At 37.3% G+C, this 22,755-nt stretch overlaps 1 protein-coding gene across 7 annotated transcripts in view; it reads left to right on the forward strand.

The window, feature by feature from the left end:
- The window catches only part of Kcnt2 (potassium sodium-activated channel subfamily T member 2), a 267,206-nt gene that overhangs the window by 91,013 nt on the left and 153,438 nt on the right, over nt 1-22,755 (forward strand). For all 7 annotated transcript variants that reach the window (XR_016536895.1, XM_090341474.1, XM_090341480.1 and 4 more), the window contains exons 4-8: nt 4,221-4,269; nt 7,850-7,909; nt 15,789-15,863; nt 17,007-17,090; nt 20,660-20,754. Coding sequence is in view for 6 of the 7 variants with exons in the window: in XM_090341474.1 (XP_090197600.1) it covers nt 4,221-4,269; nt 7,850-7,909; nt 15,789-15,863; nt 17,007-17,090; nt 20,660-20,754 (363 nt within the window). In the remaining variant the exon portion in view is untranslated. The remainder of the gene's footprint in view (nt 1-4,220; nt 4,270-7,849; nt 7,910-15,788; nt 15,864-17,006; nt 17,091-20,659; nt 20,755-22,755) is intronic.

Below are 22,755 nucleotides of genomic sequence, written 5' to 3' on the forward strand. Positions count from 1 at the left end.
ATTACGCTCAACAATTGCAAGGATATTTTACACAATGCAAATGATTGAGGATCATTGATGACTCTGGTATATTAAGAACAGTGCACAGGAAAGAATCCTCTTAACATACCACAGTTGATTTAAAAAAGAACTTGATGATTTATAAAGAAAATAGAGACAAGAGAGTCTTAAAAAATCATAAAATGATTCACAAAAACGTTTCCAGGTGGGGTGGGGGTGGGGAAAGCACCAGCAGGGTAAAATTACATTATATGGAAACAGTAAGACGACCAAAGTTTCCTACAATTAACTTGTATGTGATATTGCTAGGAGTATTTAACCATAATTATAAGGGATATACATTTGACAAATCAGATTACTATAATTAAAAAGAAATACCACAAGTGAACTTATGGCTCCATTTTAAGTACCATCTTCTGTTTAGATCTCATTGTTAATGCAGTCCGGGTTAATGAAAACCAGAAGTAGTCTTGATGGGCCCAGAGTCTATTTTAAAATAATGAAGCTTACTTAGCAGAGAGATTTATTGAATTAGAGCTTCTGACACGATAGGGTGGCAGATATTTTGTGCTGTCTGGCTTTATATCTCATCTCCCTCAGGAATTAAAACCTCAATGAAAATGTCACCCAGTGGACAAACAGAAGGATAGGAAAATTATTTTGCTCTTAAAGTCTGACGTTGTTCAGTTTGGAATTCTAAGGTGTTCACAAAGGATAGTCAGGTCAAAAGATGAGTCTTGAGAACACATGCGTTCTACTTTAAAAATATTAAAATGATTACTGTGCTCTGTGCATCAAATGACAAAGATGAAAGTAGGAAGCATATTTCTTTATTTCTTTATTTCTTTTCGGTGCCAAACTCAGGACTTGGGTCTTAGTCTTTTTATTCTTTTTATTCAAGATTAGTAGTAGTATTCTACCACTTGAGCCACAGCACCATTTCTGGCATTTTCTGAGTACTTTACTGGATGTAAGTTGGGCATTTTCTTGCTTAATGTGGCTTTGAACTGTGATCCTCAGATCTCAGTCTCATAAGTAGCCAGGATTCTAGGTGTGAGGCATCTGGTGCTTCTCTCCAGTTTTCTAATAATACTCAGAGCTGAATACTCACATTGCTTGCTCTTGTTGATTCTTTTCTTTTCACTGTGTGATGTTTTGATCAGGTGATTTTTGTTCAGTAATTAATGATTTAGTGACTGACCCATGTTTAAGATGACATGAGTCCAAATGACGGGAAGAAAAAAGTAGAAATTACTTAAGACCTCAACACTTAGAAGGAGGTACCTTGGGTATTTTAAAAATATCATGTATGAAGTCTGTTTTTATGCACATAGGCACATAACATGTGACTCACAATATTAGCTAGTTATTTTCTCTCAGTGGTGATGTTGTTATAAAAGATGATGAGAATGATACTTTAATTCACTTATTATATTCCAGTTACTTCCCTGCTGTGAATAATCTTGCAGTAGCATGTGCCTGTGTGGGGTTTCTTTCTTCCTGTGCTCTTCATCCATGAGATTGGAAGGACTTTATGGCCTCAGTTCTGTCTTCACTGCTCCTTGTTTTGCAGCTTATATAGGAGTTTGTAGATCAGATTGCACATGAACATTAGGTTTCCATAAGAAATTCATTTTTTGAAGGAAAATTTGGATACTAGCTTTCTACTAAATGTATACATTTTCTTCCCATTAAAAAAATCCAGTTTAATAATAAGGAGATTGGTCACAAGGTAGTTTTTCATTGGAATTTCTCATCTCTCTTAGAAATGTATATATTAAAGGTATGTAGAAATTTTCTCATGTGTTGTTATTTATTTTACATGACATAGTCTTTTTTGAAATTTTACCTTGGGGAATTACACTCACTAGGCAGGCAGCCCTTGAATTATGTTTTCTGCCTTTTTGCTTTAGTTATTTTTTTTTCTTTTTAGGTAGAATCTCTTCCTCTCAGATGAGTTCTTGTGCTATGATTCTCCTACCTATGCCTCCTGAATGCAGTAGCCATAGAAAAACACAGCCATCTCAGCTCTGGTGCTTTCGTGGGAGATTCCAGTGACATTTTGCTCAGGTTATTCCTAGAACCTTGATCTTCTCCAGCTTCAACTCCTGAGTAACTAGAATTACATGTTTGAGTCACCATTCCTGGTTCTCATGCCAGACTGTTCTATCTATCTATCTATCTATCTATCTATCTATCTATCTATCTATCTGTCATATAGATATATAATCTTATTTAATTTAACAATTACAGCATTTCCATTGTATACAAGAAAATATCCTAGATGAACAATAATGCCTTCGGTTAAGAATAACCAGATCTTAGTAAATCTATGCTACCTATCAATTTCCCAGTGAAAGTATGCACAGACTTAGGTTTAGCGTTGTATTTAATAGTTTTCCAGGGACTGCTCGACTTGGTTGTTTAGAAGTTTTGGAAGTCCATGATTTCTCTCTCTGCCAACACTAAGCATATGTCTTCCTCCACTCTGACATTCCTTGTTTGTGTCTGATTTCTCAAATGTTACTGAGAATATAAGAGAAATGTGTTGGGAAATGAACTCATCATCTCTATCTGTATCTTGCCTGGTGCTGTGTAGCATTAAAATATAATCTACTACATACCCATGGGTAAAATAGACTTATTATTTAATGTTCTAGAACTTGTCACGTTGGTGGTGACATCCATTAAGGATACAAGCTTTGGAATCGTTACCACATTTCAATGGAGAGATATGGTAAACCCCACTAAGACAGTGGTTGGTGCCATTGTCAACTGGAATTCTCAGAGCTTTCTCTGGGTGATGGAATAAATCTAGGATTTCTGTGACAAGGATTGGGATTGTGGTCTTCAGTTAGTGTGTGTGTGTGTGTGTGTGTGTGTGTGTGTGTGTGTGTGTGTGTGTGTGTGTTGGTGCTTGAACTCAACGCCTTCAGCTCTTTTTGGCTTGTTTGAACCACATTTCTACTTCCGGGTTTTGCTGGTTAAGGTGAGATATGTCTCATGGATTTTTCTGCCTGGGCTGGTTTTGAACCATGATTCTCAAATCTCAGCTTCTCTAGTAGCTAGGGTTACCGGCATGAGCCACAGAGCTCTGCTTACAAACAATATTTGGTGTATTTGGGGTTATTACTATATAACGGGGCTATTATTATATGATGTTTTGTGCCAAGGATTTTTGTCACTGATTTTTGTAATGTATTAAATTTTTTTATAATAATACAAATCTGAAATAGTAATGTGCCCTCTATTCTCAATTACTGAAATTATGCTGATTATTTATAATGTTGAGTTTGTATTGTACAACTATTAGCACATTTAAAACTTGAAAAAAAAAGTAGCTGAGTGCCAGTGGCTCCATGCCTATAATGTTATCTGTACAGGAGGCTTGGATATGATTATTATGATTCTAAATTTTTCCAGGAAAGACTAACTTAGAATCTTGGAAAAGGAGATATTTCTCAAGTGATAGATTGCAGACAACCTTGAATGAAGTAGCTAAAGGACAGAGCCCAAGTCCTGAGTTCTAACCCAGTATCAATACAAAACCACAAGAGCAACAATACAAGCCTCAAAGAAAAATGAAACAGATTTGTAGAGGCTCCTTATATGAGTATTCAGTGAAGAATTATCTGCTAAAGGGTTCGGTTTGATTTTCTTTCTCCTTGTAGGCTATATCACTGTTGAAGTGATGACCTATTTTATTTTCATTCATTTTAACATTAAAAAAATGAAATAGAAAGAGACCATCTCACAGTTTAACAAAATAAACACCAGGAAGCAGATATTCAGAAGTGGGGCTTGGAGTCAAGGAGAGAGGGAAGGGGGAATGAAGAGAGGAAATGGGAGAGACTGTAGTCATAATATTCAAGGCATATCTTACAGAACTAAGAGTGAAGGAAAGGGTGAGTTGAGAGAGACCTGTGAGAATGTTGAAAGGGGTGACTGATCAAAATGGACTGGAATCATAAACTGCTTTGTCAAGTCCTTTGGAAAAGAATTGAAATATAATAAAATATATTTTGCTGGGATATGGCTGAGAATTTTTATGAAGAAAGGCAAAGATCAGTAACATTTTTCTAAAGGAAATTTGCATATCTCATTGTCTTTTATTACTAGCACTATTTTAGCACTTCAAACATTAATGGAAATTTCTAAAAGAATGGATTTTTTTTCATTATTTGCTTTTTAAGCTAACGTTTACACCTTTCTTTTCCTAGGTCTCACATCTTTTGGGTGAATAGAAGTCTCCCTCTGTGGGGATTGCAGGTCAGGTCCAATTTTGTCTTATTCCTACATTTCTGGTTTGAAGCATGTTTCATATTCAAAATAAGTTTGTCTTTCCCCTTAACTTTTAGTCATATTTTGCACTAATGTTTTCATTGCCTTTGTCTTGTTTTCCTCAGTTGTGCATTCTGTCTTTTGAGAATTTACTCTTGACTAGGATTAAATCCCAAACATTGTAAGAGTGTGGAAAAAATAAAAATAAGGCTTTCTTTTATTTTAAACTTCCTTATTTGCATATTTCCATTTTGTATTTCCTTGAAAATCAAGATGAAAGCCTATAAATTTCCTCTACTTTTTACCTCATATCCTCCCAGGTACATGGTTGAACCCTTATATAGTTTTTCAGCGAATGAATGAGTCCTGATATAGATAGAGCTTAGTTCCCAAGCAGCTAATTGTGCAAATAGAAGAACCATTTGTTCTTCCCTTAAGAAGAGTCCTTAAGAAAGAGTAGGAGAATCTGAGAGATATCAGCATGTCTGAATTACATTCTTAGGCAATTACCCAGAATTCTGGGTAATTGGGAGAATCCAGTTGGAGATTCAAAAGCAATTGAGTCTGAGGGAAGTGGAAGAACTTTGAGATTCACATATTGTGAGCTTTCTTTCAAACATTCTCAGATCAAATATTTGCCTTTTTAATGCTGTTCTGATTGTGAAGCGTACACATGTCATAATGAATCTGCATTATGATAATTATGCAATCACAATTTTACTACGGACATGCCATGGTTTATTGAGGTCAAGTTGATTTTTATGTTGCTTTCCACTGATTTTTGTTTGAATGTCACATTCCTATATAAATAATTCTTTTTTCCGGGTGCAGTGGCTTATGCTTGTAATCGTAGCTACTCAGGAGGCTGAGATCTGAGGGTCATGGTTTAAAGCCAGGCAATACAAAGCTGTGGGACTCTTATCTCCAATTAATCACTAGAAAACAGGTAGTAGGATTATGGCTCAAGGGTAGGGTGGTAGCCTTGAGCTAAAGAGCTCAGGGACAGTACCCAGGCCAGAGTTCAAGCCCCATGACCCACAAAAAAAAATATTTTTCAATATTTATGTTTTCATCAAAAAATAGTCTTTTACTTTCACTCTCACTCCTAGATTTCTGTCTCTCTTTCAACTAAAATGAATTAGTAATTTTATGAATATTCATCTATTGTCTTAGCTATATTTTGATCTATTCAGATTCCTTCTATTTAATGGTCTTGTTTTAAAAAGAATGCTTCTCTTTGAAAAGAATTCAGAGTAACGTGCTAAAAATATCTTAAGGCTCATCTAGCAATATGCACCTCAGGAAAGCAGCATGGCTGATTTTAATTTAGTGGCTTGTGGAGAAAATCAAGGAGCTTGAACTTTCTTATTGTAATCATGCCTGGCTCTTGAATGTGATTGTGGCATCTTTTATTTATACCACTAAGCATTTGTCTATTTTTATTTCTTCTATTTTTTAAAATTCCAAGATGAGGACTTAAATTTGTTACCTGGTGCTTTTACTCATTGGCTATTGCTTTAACTCAACCATGCTTCAAGGGATTGGTTAGTTATTTTCTTCCCTCCCCTCCCCGTACCCATATTTAATGTTCATATAAATTCAAAACTTTCATTCCAGTACTAGACAACAATTAAAACTGGCCTTTTTAAAACCTCATATCCTAAAAACCTGTGAATGTGCCAGACACTGGTAGCTCATGCCTATAATATTAACTGCTCAGGAGGCTGAGATCTGAGGATCATGGTTCAAAGCCAGCCTGGGCAGAAAAGTCCCCGTGAGACTCTTTGCTCCAATTAATCACTCAAAACCCAGAAGTAGCACTCTGGCTAAAATGGTAGAGTGCTATCCTTGAGCACAAAGAGGCTCAGGGACACAGCTTAGGTCTTGAGTTCAAGCCCCCCTACTCACAAAAACAAAATAATAGTAATAATAATAATAATAACAATAAAATAATAAATCTATGAACAAATGTGTTTATTTTGAGTCTCTTTTGTGTTTGCTTATTTGAGTATATTCTTTTCTCATTTAAATTAATTGAGATGCTTAACAGAATAATTTCTGCAGTTCTTTTTTCTAGCTATTTGTTTTCTGTTATGATGATGTTTTTCTGACAGTAATGGTAGAAATCGGGTCTGCAGCAGGGAATTCGGCAAGAAGCATGTTTATGAGGGTTTTGTTCCTCAGCTGTGAAGGAAGGATTGCTTACAAATTTCTTTAAAATGAAGCCTGAAAGTATTTCGAGGTGTTGATGATGATGTTCTATTTTTAGATTTCCCTCTGAGGTGGATGACAGAATTAAATCTATTCAATAGGAGGTTCACATACACACACATTTAATGCTGGTTTTAGGGCTTAAAATCAAGGTCTGGCTGGGCTCTGTCTCTGAGCTCATTCACTTGCGCAACAGTTCTACCTCTGGCTTTTTGGTGGTTAATGAGAGATAGGAGTCTCGTAAACTTCCCTGCTGTTTTTGAATAGCAACCCCTTAGATGGTAGACTCTGAGATTTACAGATGCGAATCATCAGTGTGTAGCTCAAATTCTTTTATTTTCTGTATGTTTTTGAAGGAAAATGCTGATTCTGGGGGTGTGTTGCTAGGAAGGGGCACTTTTTGGGGGCGGGCAATTGTATGTGATTGTACAGGCTAGGAACACACATACCCCCCCCCCACACACACACGCACGTGTGCAAATATTAAACCCTTTTTCCTTTTTGGTGGTAATCAGATTGGAAATAAGGGCTTGTATTTGTTGGCAGGAACTCTATCACTTGAATCATACACTTAACCCTTTTTGCGTCATTTGTTTTATTTATTTATTTTCGGTTCGCCTCTTGTCTTTCTGCCCAGAGCGGTCTTAGATCTCAGTCCTCCAATCTGTATATCTCATGTAGCTGGGGTTAGAGGGACACAACATCATACCTGTCTTGTTTGCTGAGCTGAGGGTCACACCATCACTTTTGTCTGGGCTGGCCTTGAATCAAGAGCTTCCCGATATCTGCTTTTTTTTTTTTTTTTGCCAGTCCTGGGCTTGGGTTCAGGGCCTGAGCATTGTCCTTGGACTTTCTCAAGTCTTAGCACTCTACCACTTGAGCCTCAGCACCACTTCCAGCTTTTTTCAATGTATGTGATACCGAGGAATCGAACCCGGGTCTTCGTGCATGCTAGGCAAGCACTCTATCACTAGGCCAAACTCCCGCCCCCTTCCCCCTCCCATATCTACTTTTGAGTAGCTGGTATTGCAGGGGTGTATCCCATCATGCAGAGTTGAAGAACAAGTTCTTTACATTATCAATGAAGATTGAGACAGATGCTAGAAATGATAAAAAAAAAAAGCAGCAAGCTGAAGTAGAGGAGATAGCAAACTAGCATATACACACTGCCATGTACTTATACAAGTTTAGGTGTATAAACCACCTCTGTCACCAGTGGAAATATCAAACACACACAAATACACGTATCACATACATACAAAGTATCTGCATATTTATGTGAATTTAATGGAGTAATTCTGACCATGGATTTTAATTCTATTGCCTTTTCTAATTGAGTTACTATGTATATTTTTAGGTCTCAGTGGCCTTGATCAGTCTGTTTGAAACTATTCTGCTTGGCTATCTCAGTTATAAGGTAAGTGATTTTCATGAGCGCCTCTTGGCTGCAGCAGCCACTGCTTGTGTTTTCCGAGACTTCTTCTCCTTATGACTCTTGCTTGGGCATCAGGCAGGCACTTCTTAAGCCTCCATAATTGTGTTGGGACTCTCCAGAAGGTGCTAAATGCTATCACAATAGAAGGAGGTTGCCTTTGGCGGCCTCTGAGTCACTTCACTAATTCTAATGGGCTTACTTAGTCTGCCATGTTTGTTATAGTTACAGCAAACAGGGGGAAGAGTCTGCCCTTTTATGTTCCTTAATCTCTGCTCATAATGTGTGTAAAAATGTTTTTGAGAGAGTTAAGCCATGTCTTTCATGAAATGTTGTAGTCAATGATGCCAATTACTGGTGAAACTTTTGTTTTTGGTTAGCATCGCCTAACACGGATTTACTGGCCTTGTTTAGGGAAGAGGAATTTGATGGCTCTTTCCACGGGGAGTTCCCAATGCAGAGCAGAAGGGAAGAGGGGCTCTCTGAGATGTGGAAATAAAACTGGCCATGAGGCTCAAAGACAGAGCTTGTATCTTTGGATGGAATCACAGTGATTTGCACAAAAGGCAAGAGTCAAAGACTGGCTGGCAGGATTTGATAGACTTGGCAAAGACATTAATACAGAAAATGCATTTGAGTTGGATGGATAAAAAGGTATGGAAGGGGGCCAGGAGTCTGGCTTAGTGGTTGAATGTTTGCCTTGCATGCATGAAGACCCAGGTTTGATTCCTCAGTACCACATACATAGAAAAATAAAAGCCAGAAGTGGTGCTGTGGCTCAAGTGGTAGAGCTCTAGCCTTGAGAAAACCCAAGGACAGTGCTCAGGCCCTGAGCTCAAGGGCCAGGATTGGTTTAAAAAAAAGAGAGAGAGAGAGATGGAAAGGAGACCCTCATGTAGCTAGGCTTCCAGGCTTGAACCATTGATGGTTGGCTTGCATTCTTCTGCTTTATTCTTTTATTCTCATGTTTTAATTTTAATATGATCATTTGGCAATCAGAATTCAAATGCAGAACCTGTGTGCAGTTCCGGTCGAAGAGATATGACAAGCCACATCGCTTAGTGGATGCACAGTGTTAACCAACGGTGGGATTCTGGTGGTGAGGCGAAGCGTCAGGTTTGGTGGACATTTAGGAAGGTAGAAGCTAAAAGCAGCATGAGCGCATTGTTTAAGAGTGGTGAGTCTGGATGACAGCCATTGTGATAGAAAAAAAAAGAAACACGGCAGCTTCCTGTGCAGATAAGGGGAATAGTGGAATCAGACTTGGAGATGATGGATTCCAGGGGCCAGAGCAGCTGGATCCGGGAGGAGTTGAGGGTGAGGAACAGAGACGATGAACAGGGATTGAGTTTTAGTCATTCTTCCTACAGAGGCGGGAAGAGTCATAAAAGTCCAGCTGCTGGGCATCCTCACGCCTGTTATCCTAGCTACTCGGGAAGTTGATTTCTGAGGATCATAGCTTGAAACTACCTGAGGCAGGAAGTACAGGACACTTTTTGTGCTGTGGCTCAAGTAGTAAGGACAGGATCTGGGCCCTGAGTCCAAGACCAAGGGCTGGCAAAAAAACAAAACAAAACAAAACAAAAGTGTCTTAAAGAGCAGAATCTCCACAGGAGTAGAGAAGGCCTGTGGAAGAGCAGAGCAAGTACAGGAGACACAGACACTGCCCCTGGGGTTAAAATGACTATTTTTCCCCAACAGTTTATACATTTATATCAAGTCTATATCTTTCAAGAACTCTTTCCTCATATTTAAAGCTATGTTTATGAATACTTATTCCTATTTATTTATATTTTATAAATGTAATTATATATAGCAATTTATATATGATTTATATATAATTATATATAAAATATATAGTCCTATCTTAGTTACATTTATTCTTATTTATTTATAGATATACTTGATAGTACTGGGATTAAGGGTTAAATTTGTGGCCTCCAGAACTTTTAGCTGTCATTAATTTTTGTTTGTCTTTTAGTTAGGATCTCAAACTTTGGTCTGGTCCTAAGCTTGGACCATCCTCTTCCTACCTCTGCCTCTCACTTAGATATGGCAACAGATGTGTACTAGAAAGCTGCCATGCTCTTTGAGATAACACCTAGCTGCCTTGGTACCCACGCTGGTCTGCAGCCATGCGCGTTGCTTCTCTGCCTCCTACGACACTGGGATTGCAGGCTGTTATGGGCTATCAGGCCAAATTTTCAAACATGGAATTTCAAAAATGTATTTTTGTTACTGTCATCTAAAGAAACACTAATTTGTATGAAGGTTAGATTAATGAATGAGAACTTACAGAAAGGAGATGGCAGGGATTTTGAAATATGGAAGGGACAATTAAATATATATGAGAAGAATAAAGTTTTAGGAAGAAAAGTATTTTATGAGAGCACTTCACCTGTAGCAAATATGAGGAGCTTCTGAAAGGCCAGAGAGTTTAGAAATAAGCATAGCATTTGCTATGTGCCCACAAATGACCAACGTCAATGGAGATGAAAAATTGTTGAATGGAGAATGTTGGCTGCCGATGGAGGAGATTTCTAGAGAAAATGAACAAAGCAGAAATGACTCCCTAAGAATTGTTTGCAGTGTTAGAACCAAAAGAAATGGGAAAGGGAAAAATAGAGGAGGAAGGTTAATGAAAACAGTGGAAAAGGAAAGTGAGCTTGAAGATGAGCTGCAGGAAGTTTTCCTTCCTGAGAAGTGAGAACTTGCCATATTCTCCATCAGGGGATATTTTGAAGCTTTAGGGGGCGGAGGGTCTGGGTCTGTATAGGGTTGTACATACCTGTATAGGATATGTACCTTACCTGAAGGGAACCAGGTTATTGTAGGCTGTAGGGGCTGGGAGACAGGCTTTGGATTTATGTCTCCTTGTCAAAATACATACTTCATAGCTCCATCCTGATCAAAATATCTGGATTCCCTTTGCAATCTCATAAAACAGAACCAACATCTATAAATAAATCAAAATCTCAATGTAAAAAAAAACTTAGTATATTTATTGACCTCCTGCTAATATAAATATGGGTTGTGTGTTGAATAATATGTAGAAAGCAATCCAGTTAATTCACTAGACCTGAGTCTTATGGGTAAGTATCATCTCTCTGCCTGTAACATAAGCATATCTGCAGAAACATAACAAGGCTAAGGCATTCTTCATCTGTGAATGCATTAGCTTCAAATGTTAGCTACACAGTTATGTGAAAACCACTTCGGTGTTCTTGCTGAAAGAACTCTTTAGTTCTAATTTTGAAAAGTCGTTTAAAAACACACAGAGATGCAAGATAATTTTCCACTGCAATTACAGGATGATGGCATTTATAATGAATTACTTCCTCTCATTTATAAAATGCCAGCAGAACGTTGTCAGACTTAGCAAGCAGGGTTGGATGAAACATAAGCTTTCCACTCTGACCCTCATAAACATTAATGGCTTAGATGAGAGAGAGGGAGATGTGAAAGTCCAGTAATTTATGGAGGACAGAAAAAGGAGAAAAAAAAGACTTATGACCATAGAAGCGTAAAATGCTATGAATTATCTTCTTTCCCTGTCCTAAATTTGTGAAATTCTTGAACTCTTGATTCCTCTACAGTGCTGTGGAAACTTCTTTAGAATGTAGATATTAAATAATTGGGAATTATTCGTGGACTATAAATAAAAACTGGAGCCTGGAGCAGTGGCTCATGCCTATAATCCTAGCTACTCAGGAGGCTGAGATCTGAGGATTGTGTGTACATGAAAGTCTGTGACACTCTTATCTCCAATTAACCACTAGAAAACTGGAAGTGGTGCTATGATTCAAGTGGTAGAGTGATAGCATTGAGTTGAAGAGGTCAGGGACAGCACTCAGGCCCAGCGTTCAAGTCCCACAACCCACAAAATGAATTCCAAAAAGAGAACCTAAAAAACTGGAAATGTACTCTTCTCTTCAAACTGTGTTTTCAAGAAAACTCATAACCACCTATGCAGAAATAGATATTTTATTAAATCAGCAGTTGAATACCTTCCTAATATTTCTTTGATATTCCTAAAATATCAATGCGATTAGCAAATCAGCATATATTTTTCCTCATATTTATTTGTATTATTGCATATTTGCACAATTCACTTTTATTTACATATTTCCTATATGTAGTTACATGAATATTGCATACACCAAATGTCTTCATATGAACAAATACCTTATTTTACAAGTACTCTCTCCTCCTTGGAATTAGGCATTTAAAAAAATTAGGTATTATAAAATCAGCAATGACCTAATCTTTTAACAATTAAAGCAGTTTAATCTATCATAAAGACTAAGAATCAGCAAACACATAGAGTGCGTTTTGAAGTTAGCAGATAATGAAATAATATCCACTGTATCAACTGATTTATCAGCTGTCCTACCGAAGCGTACATCTCTACTTTCATGCTTTCTCCATTCATGCTTACAGCTTGACAAAGTGAACACAGTAATTCCCAACAGTAAAGTTTTAACTGGATCACTATAAATACCCTCTAACTCTTTATCAACTGCTTTCAAAATAGAACTATTTATACACACATATTCATTAAGTCCAAGAGAAACAAAAACTCCCTCGCAGCCCTCAAACCTCTGCACACCAACATTTAGCATACCTAGAAGCTTCTGTTAAATTTACAATTGTTTTTCTTATAATCGCTTTATAAAAAGTTATCAAAAAATGCAGCCCCATCCATGAAGGTTTTTCTTTTTTCTAAAAAGGAACAAAGAATTTAGTTCAAGTCTCATGCATGCATACTCTAAGTAATACTAATTCTGTCTGCTAGATGCTGGAAAGGTAAGTCTGAATTATTATTGAGATTGGGCTTACTTCACTATTTGCAATTCATTTTAAGAATGTGAGATGAGCCTTTGTCATTACATGTAAATATTGGTATTCTTATCGTTTAAGAATATAGTATTTATCTATATGTGATGACATGTTAGTACCTTAACCCTCAGAAAGTAGAGGCAGGAGGATTCCTGCAAATTTCAGTAAATTTGAGGTCATTCTGGGAAATATGGCATGAGTCTCTGCCTTAAAAGAACAAGGAAATAAAGGAAGAAAAAAAATACAAGAAATCCTTTGGTGCAGTCTGGTGTTACAACAATTAAACTACTACAACTCAAGGAATTCTTCATTCAAGTGCTTTTTAAAATTATTTTTAGCATCAGATTTCCATTCTTGGATGGCAAAAATAAAAACAGAATAGATTTTTTAAAAGAAAAATCCCATATTTTGCTACATTTTCACCAAGAAATAATATGTCCATGCAAACTAGAAAATGATTGGATTGAAACATTTCTTTTTTACTGAATTCTAAAGAGAGCCTAGTACTACTCAGAACTTACCATTACTAATTTTAAATTGATTTTTAAGAAGTTATATTTTTCCAGAAGAAAGAAGAATAACTTTTAACTCCACCTTGATAATAAAATGAAGTGAGATGAATATTTAAGGGATTTGATTTCCTGCTTCTCTCCAGGGCTGTGGAGTGGATTTGCTCTCTTTTTTTCACAGTAACGGCTTTTGTTCAGTAGGCTCTGAGCTGCAGGTCAGCTGGGATTTCCTACTGACAGCGGCACTCAGATCCTTTCTGTAATTGTTTTTCATCTGAGATCATTTACAGTGCATCGCTCTGTTCTGAGGACAACCCGGGATCTGAGAATGAAACCTAATGAATGTAATTGAAAATGTGGGCATTTATTTTTAGCAAGAAACATTGTTCTCCTGCATAATTTTTGACTGTGTAAATTGGTCCCCCGTGGAAAGTTCATTCACTGGCCACCTCCTCCCACACATACACACACACACACACACACACACACACACACACACACACACACACACACACACTGCAGCAGATGGGCAGATGATGGAGAAAGCGCTAGGATTGGACAATTCTACGCTGATCTCTCCTGCTCACTCTCCTGGGTGTCTCTCACTGAGGTAATGGGAGGGGCTGTGGAGCTCCTGGCCCACTTTGGGCAGCTGGGTTCTTCCTGCTCCCTGGGTAGGACTTGGTCCAGAGCCTGGAGGGTGATCTGCTGCTGCCACAACACCCTTGAGTACGTTAGCTCCTGGAGAACAGCTTTCCTCCAACTCGTTTGGTGATTTGGACGTATTTTATGACTCAAATGTTGTAAAGCATTGAAACAGCAAGTGTTATACCATACTTGGAAATGTACTGGGAAGCCAAATTTCCAATTGCTTTTTCAATGTATAGGTTTCTTAGAAAAACAATCTGCAGTTGTTTGGCGTTAGGTACTGTATTGGTCCGTTTTCTGTTGCTAGAACAAGACACTTGAGACTACGTAAGTCATAACGAAAAAGAGGGTGACTGATTTGTGTCACCCAGGTTTACAGCCTGAAGGTCCAAGATGGAGTATTCTCTGTTGGGCTTCGGTGAGGTCCACTCGGTGGGTGATGATACCACAGTGGTAAGTACCACCTAGAAAGTAGTGACAGCAAATCATGTCACAGAGAATCAGGAGTCAGGCTTATGAAAACCTGCTTTTGCCAAGGCAGACTGGGAGCCCCAGCTACGCTGGAAATGCCTTCCAGGGTGCCGTGTCCTGACCTCATTACCTCCCTCAGCCCAGCATCTTAGACCGCAGTGCCTGTCGATATGCTTCCATATACATCCAGCTACCAGCACACAGACTGCCCCCAACTCATGACAGCAACCAGCAGGGACAGTTTCAAGGGCCATCCGTGAATACCAGGATTCACTTCCTGGGTGAGACGCGTGTGCTCTCATGGAGATCCACAGCAAGAAGCACAGAGTGGCTGGTCTAGAGTTGTGAGAGCCCCTTCTGCAGTTTGTTAAAGGGACTGTTGTACACATTCCTTTTGTACTGGGCTCTGCAAACTTTGCTTAGTCTTGAGGAATACCGTTTTTGGTGGGTTGGAAGATTATGAGTAGGTGCTTAAAAAGGCCCTTCCTTTAAGATTGATTTAGGTTAAAACAGTACCAGTGATTTTTAATAAACTGTGTGGCTGAAAAACTGCTTGGAAAACATTTCGTGCCAGTGTTGCAGTATAAAAGATTAAGTCACTTTATAATGGATTCTATAGATTTATATTATGGGGGTTGGGAGGATACTGGGGCTTGAAGTCAGGCCTAGGTATTATTCTTTAGCTTTTATTGTTCAAGGCCACTGTTCTACCATTTGAGTTATAGCTCTATTTCCAGCTTTTTGCTGCTTAATTGGAGATAAGAGTCACATATAAAAGCTGGGCACTGGTGGCTCATGCCTGTTATCTTAGCTACTCAGGTGGCTGAGATCTGATGATTGTGGTTCAAATACAACCTGGGCATGAAAGCCTATGAGACTCTTATTTCCAATTAACCACCAGAAAACTGGAAGTGGCACTGTGGCTCAAGTGATAGAATGCTAGCCTTGAGTTGAAGAGCTCAGGGACAGTGCTCAGGCCCAGAGAGCAAGTCCCATGACTGAAGAAAAAATGAAGTCACATAGAATTTCCTGCTCACACACAGTTTGAACCATGTTCCTCAGATCTCAACGAGGATTACAGAACTGAGCCAGTGGTACCTGGCTGATTTTTTTGTTGTCACTTTTTAATTCTATCCAGTGGTTTAGGAGTGCAATTTTATATGGGTTACTATAAAATTTTTCTTTTATTTCTTGGACTTGCTACAGAAGTGAGAACTCAGTGGCACTGAAACAAATCTTCAGGTCACCACGACACTGATTATCATACTGCAGATCAGTTTTCTTTCTCTTGTTACAGGCTTTCTTATTATGACAGAAATTCTAAGTCCAGTCTTTTCCATTTTTGAATAGGATTCAGTATAATTGACCATCGTTTTTGTTCCTTCTTTCTTGTTTAGGGAAATATCTGGGAACAGATTTTACGAGTTCCGTTCATCTTAGAGATAATCAACGCAGTTCCTTTTATTATCTCAGTAAGTAACAATATCTTCACAATCAAAATGATATTATATTTAAGCAATTTTTAAAACTATATAATTGTAAATAATTGTTGTAGCAAAGATAAATGGATTGACACTTTGGTTAGAATCATAGCACTAAAGAATAAAGGCAGTTGGATAAGTGAATCGTGTAATTCAATGAAATCTGAGACAGTTCAACTACAAAATGAAGTCTTGCTCTAGCGATGCCATTGAACAATTGTCAGTACTTGAACCTACACACTTCCTTTCTTGTTTTTGCTCAAGGCTGAGCCAATCCCCACTTCCTATTTTCTAGATGTTAATTGGAGTCTCAGGTCCTTTTGTGCCCCAATTGGCTTTGAACTTTGATCCTCGGATCTTAGCCTCCTGAATACCTAGGATTATAGGTGTGAGCCATCTCTCCCAGCTTTTTTCTTGTTTATATTGTGGAAATATTAAAAAATGGAAACCAATTACGATGAACTATCTATACAATTTTGTCATAGTGAAAATGGATTTATCTCTCATTTAACCATAGGATATACTAAATGCATTTCTCCTGTTAGTAAGAAACTTCTACGAGCCAGACACCAATTACTGTCTATTACCATGCTCATAATAATCCTATTTAACTGTGGTCCTGTTAATATGTAATAGGATTTGGATTTTTGTTGGAAAAATTAGGTAATAAATCAATGTATTCTGATACTGTTACTTCTTATAGTTTATTTTGAGTAACTCATCTACAACAGGTGGCAATAAGCTCAGAATAATTGCAGTGGAACAGAGTTTTTCCGGGTCATTTAAAGTTCTTGACTGAGAAGACAGGAAATAAAAGTGTTATCCTTCTCTCAGCTTTCCTGCTTATTATAAAGCATTACACAAAAGGCCTAATACTAGAATTAGCATAGTTATATCTGACACCTAATGAGAGCTCATTATTTTCTTTACTCCTGCAATAATTTCTCTAAAACTTAGTGGAAAAAGGTCCTATCTTGACCTTTCTTTTTCTTAAACAAACAAATAGGTGTTTAAATATTTTGCCACTAAATCATTTCATTGTCTTAACTTTTAATCTGATTAAATTAACTCTTTATTCTGTTGGCTATAATGTTTTTCTTTGAGATAAAAGTTTAGTCTTGATTTGTTTTCTAGATATTCTGGCCTTCCTTAAGGAATCTATTTGTTCCAGTATTTCTAAACTGTTGGCTTGCAAAACACGCCTTGGAAAATATGATTGTAAGTAATTTTCTCTTACGACAAAATACGAAAACATACTTTTGAACCCTTTGTTTTTGTCTTACTGATTTTCTAGACATAAACAAAACTAATTGTCTCAGGGTTTGATCTTTTGTTTCCCATTCTACTCTCTCCCATAAAGTAGGAACTACATATACAATAGAATACATAAAATAGAAAATTCATATAATTTATATCTATTAATATGTAACATGATTTCTGTTTATTAATATATAACATTTAATTTTCATTTATGTAACATTAAAATACTGTTTTATGTACATGTTCTATGTGTATTTATATGTAATATACATAAATATAATATGAAAATATTATGTACATAATGTCAATGTGTATAGAACAGTATTTTGTATTTATGTGTATGTTAAGAGACTGGAAGTGGTCTCTCTAGAACAGTGAAACTCATGTGAAAAGGTGTGAAATTCTCTAGAGACACATGGCTTCCTTTTTAGGGCCCTATGCCTCATAAATCAAAGTGGCTTAGATTTCGACCGGTCATAAAACACTATCTGAATATTATTTGGACCTGGTTTTCCTGGACAAATCCCCTTCCCTTTCAAGGCAGTCTGTTCATCCAGAAGGGGTTGCCCTGATTGTAAGGACTCAGGGAATTGATTTGTCAAATTGCTTTTAATTTTGAGTAGTTTTCCAAGCCACACAATTTATGGGGCCCTAGGTGAGCTATGTAAGTCTCTTATTTAATACCATCCTATTAGACTTGACTTGGTTGATTTCAGTTGTGTGTAAGCTGTTAGAAAGGAGAGTGTATTTGGTTATTTGAAATTGGATAGGGAAGGGGTGAAAACAAGATGAGGAGTGGGGGTGGGGGGGAGGGAAATGGGGACCAAGACATGTGAAAGGGTATCAATGTATGTGAATTAATGTACCTTCTATCTGGCAAATATAATGTAACCCTTCTATTAATTATAATAAAAAATATATGGAAAAAAAAGAAAGGAAAGTGGAAAACCAGGCAGAAGAAGAGATGTAAGACTGAGCGTATTCCACAATGTAGTTGCTCAAGGTTCACTTTGAAGTGAATGTCATGTATTTAGGAACAAAATGTGTTCACAGAGGCCTCATGGAAGACCTGCAAGCAAGCTGAGACATTTTCTGCTTGCGCATTCATTTTGTAGATAGCTTTCATTCATTCTTTCTATAGATAGGGAGATTTTTTTCACTATATTCCACACCTTCTAATGGGCAAACTGCTTAATTTTTCTATCAATATCTCTATTTGCAAGAGAAAAGACAGGTATATATATGGTAATTTTGAGTGTATGTGCACACAAACGCACATACACATATACAACATGATTTTATCCAATCTTGTATCTGGCAGAAAACCAGAAAGGGCTTCATAGTATTAATTATTCTTCACTATAAATCAAATTTTTTGGAGACATTTATTTTTAATTTAGCTTGTGTTTGAATAGATATTGTGACCAAAATTTTGGCTCCTCCCAAAATATTTGAATATTCTTGGTGAGTATTTATATCAATTAACATTTGAGTCTCATGACCAAAACACTGTACAGACTTAATTATCCTCAAAGCAATTCCAGTTGACTATATATAGATTGCCAAATTGCTAATGAAAAAAAGTACATCAGGCAAAAAACAAGTCTGTGTTAATTACTATGAAATTAGTTGTGAAAAAATAACCAAGATAGATCCATTAGTCAGTCACGGAGGTAAAAAGGAATGTTTTACGATATTAGCTTAGAATTCCTTTCCCTTATATTTGTATGGTTTGTTTTTCGATTTATCATTGGATTCTAAAATGTTTATTTGTTTATCTGCTCATTAGCACCTCTTCTGTAGTAAACTCAAGGATGAGCAATGGAATTCTAATCAGTCACTCTAATTCTTTGTTTCTATAGGACTTCTCTTTATCTCCGTGGTAAGGGAAAATAAAATGATATCTCATTGAGATATTTCCCATTAGTAAGGTTACTTCTCTTATATTGCATTGAGACTGTTAAAAGTACATTCTTAAAAAATGAGATGAATTTATTTCTTTAAATAAAGAACACTTTTTAATCAGATATGACTAAATCTATAATTAAATATTAATTTACATAACCAGTCTTATATTGCATATTTTATTCCCTTAAATATGGCTACTCATTCATTATGTCAGATAATAAATATAATAATGTGATAAAGATTATCATACATAAACAGTGTTGCCCATCTGGGGTGATTTTCATGTTGTTACATTTTAGACATTCTGTTATTGGCTAAATGCTTACTGAATGAATGTATGCATTAATTAGAAAGGGTATATTCTGGGTTTTGATATGCATTACCAAATTATCTTCCTAAAATTTGTAGTTACCTGAATAGTACAGGCTTGTGACTACTCACTTGTTATAGCTTAAACAACAATGGGTGTTATTATTACTACTTAACTGTCAGTTGGAAAGGGATTTGAATTTATATTTCTTTTAATGTAAAAAATAAATTATATTAGATATCAGTGGCTCATTCCTATACTATTAGTATAGCTACTCATCTAAGGATGCCAGTATGCAGCCTGCCTGGGTAGAAAGTTCTGTGAGAAACTTTTCTTCAATGAACCAAGAAAAAACTTGAAGTGGAGGTATGGTTCAAGTGGTAGAGAGCCAGCATTGAGCAGAAAGAGCCAAGCAGTAGCACAAGGCCCTGAGTTCAAGCCCCAGTACTAGTACTTTGTACAGCTACATAAGGATAATATAAATTTTAAAAATAAAAAATACAACATTAAAGTTTTTTTCATGAACTTTTTCTTTTGATGATAAGCTGTATTCGAATTCCTATTATTGTTATTATTATTATTATTTTAGCAGTCCTTTACCTCAAGGCCTGAGCACTGTCCTTGGGATTTCTTAAGGCTAACGCTCTGCCACTTGAGCCACAGCACCACTTCCAGCTTTTTCTGTGTATGTAGTAACTGAGGAATAGAACCCAGGGCTTCGTGCATGCTAGGCAAGCACTTTACCACTAGGTCACCTTCCTGGCCTTATTTTCGTTATGTTTCTGACAATGAGTTTTGATTATAGTTTCACTTAGCTATTACTCACACCTTCATTGAATATATTATTATGTGATTTTTCAAAATTAGAGTTTGCATGGTAATCATTGTCACTAAAGGAGAGAGGTTTTTATTTTTATTATTATTTTTTAATGTTGTCGTGAAGTCAGGTTATGAATCCCAGCTGAACTCAGGCTTACAACTCTCTTTGCATCACCTTCCTGTATCCTCGGATTATAAACCTGCATGTAGCCTTAGGGCCCAGCTTGAGGCTTTTCAGGTAGTAGATGCAACAAGTTTTCAGAAGTGTAAGAGGGAAGGAAGCTGAGGTTTTGTGCTTTAGTGGTCTTTCTGTCCTATTAGCTTTATACTATGGATGTTTTAGTAACTACATTTGGGTGTAGGCAAAATACTGCTAAATTTAGTAAAAATGTCTACATTGAGCATACAGGGAAAGACTGAAATTGCATTGAGCTCATGCATATATTTTGCCTTTATGGAAATGATAATGTATGTGTTCTTGTTATTTTAGAATGATTTACACAGGGCCATTCAGCGTACTCAGTCTGCAATGTTTAATCAAGTTTTGATTTTGATATCTACATTACTCTGTCTCATCTTCACATGGTAAGTTCAAGTTGATCAACATTTTTATTTTTCTTTTCATTTAATTATAGTTTTTAAAGGACAGCACGTTACAACCCATTATTGCTAATGGTTGGTTAAAATAAATAAATCAATGCTCACCATAAACTGTAATGGCTCATTCACATAAATGTGGTCCCTCGTTTATCTGACAGTCAGAGCTAGAATCGCCTGTGTTCGAATTGAGATTGACTGTTATTCTGACATTTCCCCAAGTGCGGCCAACCGCCAGATCACATGATCCTGTACTGTCTGCCCTGCTTGTCAGACAAGAAGGTTTCCTCCACATTACTGGCACAGAGGTGGCTCAACTTTCCGCCTTCGGCAAATCAGACACAGTGTTATGAAAGCTGTCATCTTCCTTGCAACCTCTGCCCAGACCGTCTGCAAAGCTCTGTGTGCAGCCTCACAGAAAGCTCAGGGGCATCTCTGCCCAAACAGGGCCCTGTCTGCGCTCTGCTTTCCTGAGCCACGGGTCTTCCTGTTCTGCAAGCCACACATGGACCCTTTTGGACAATTCTACAGCAGAGTGGCATCTCACACATAAGGCAGGTTCTTGGCAAGAGATAAACTGAAAATCAAAAATAAAGAAAAATAGCCTGGCATCAGTAGCTCACGCCTGTAATCCTAGCTAAGGAGGCTGAGATCTGACAATAGCAGTTCGAAGCTAGCTCAGGCAGGAAAAAAAAAAACCAAAACCAAAAAACAGAAGATTTGGTTCAAAAAGTAGAGGACTAACCTTGAGCAAAAAGCTAAAACTCAGGTACAGTGCCTGCGCAGGTCCTGAGTCTAGGCCCCAGGACCAGATCACACACAACAAAACAATCTGGAGATGGATGATGGTGATGTCTTTAAGTTCACAGAGTGATACATTTGTAAGTGGTTAAAGTTTGTACTGAGGATAGGTATGATAATATTGGCATGATTGTTTTCTGGGTTTGAGCTCAGGGCCTGGGCACTCTTCCTTCCTTAGTTTTTTCATTCAAGGTTGGTACTCTACCACTTGAACCATATCTCCAGTTAAAGTTTTTGGCTGGGTAGTTGGAAATAAGCATCTCGTGTGCCTTCCTGCCCCTGCAGGCTTTGAATTGTGATCCTCACGTCTCTGCCTCTCAGTTGTTAGGATTGTAGGCATCAGCCACTGGTGGTTGGCTAAAAAATCCTTCAATATTAAATAAATGTAGTAAGGAAATGACTGTGGTACTGGGTGTGCTGTGTGTGAGACCCTGCGTTTGACTGGTCATGCCATCAAGAAAGATAGAAGACAACAGAAATGACGAGTGAAAACCAAGTGTGCCGTAAATGAGAGGGTGATGACGTAATGCAGGCTCTGTCATTAGAAAAGGAAAAGCATAGTTTGGGAATATTTAGGAATAATTCTGCAATAAGCAAGGGTTCTATCAATTTAATCCCCTTTTTGAATACTGAGTCACACATACAGAAATTGATACTTATCTTACTTGATTCATGAAACGGTATGACGCACACGTATATGTATGTGAACAAAACCATCGAGATGTATGTGTGTTTGTGTGTGTTATTTCTCTTACAAATGATTTTATTCCACTGTGACACAGTATCACAGAGCCAAACATTCAGTGAGAACATTTAATAATACACATTAGCTGGGCACCGGTAGCTTACAACCGTAACCTTAGCTACTTCAGAGGTTGAGATCTGAGGATCACAGTTGAAATCTTGGTGGACCGGAAAGTCCATGAGACTCTTATTGTTCATTATGCTACAGAAAACTGGAAGTGGAGGGGTGGCTGAAGTGGTAAAGTATCAGCCTTGAGCAGAAAGAACCAAACAAGAGCACAAGGCCCGTACTTCAAACACTAGTAACAGCCCAATAGTAATCATACAAATAATAATAATAATCATTATTATTATTATTATAAATACTTTATAGCTAGAGTTTGAAAATTCAGAAACTAATGTTGGGAAGAAATGCTGTGTTTTCCACGAAGCTCACTGTTTGCT

This window comes from Megascapheus bottae, chromosome 10, assembly GCF_031878675.1.
Source record: "Megascapheus bottae isolate mThoBot1 chromosome 10, mThoBot2.hap1, whole genome shotgun sequence".
Taxonomy (NCBI): domain Eukaryota; kingdom Metazoa; phylum Chordata; class Mammalia; order Rodentia; family Geomyidae; genus Megascapheus; species Megascapheus bottae.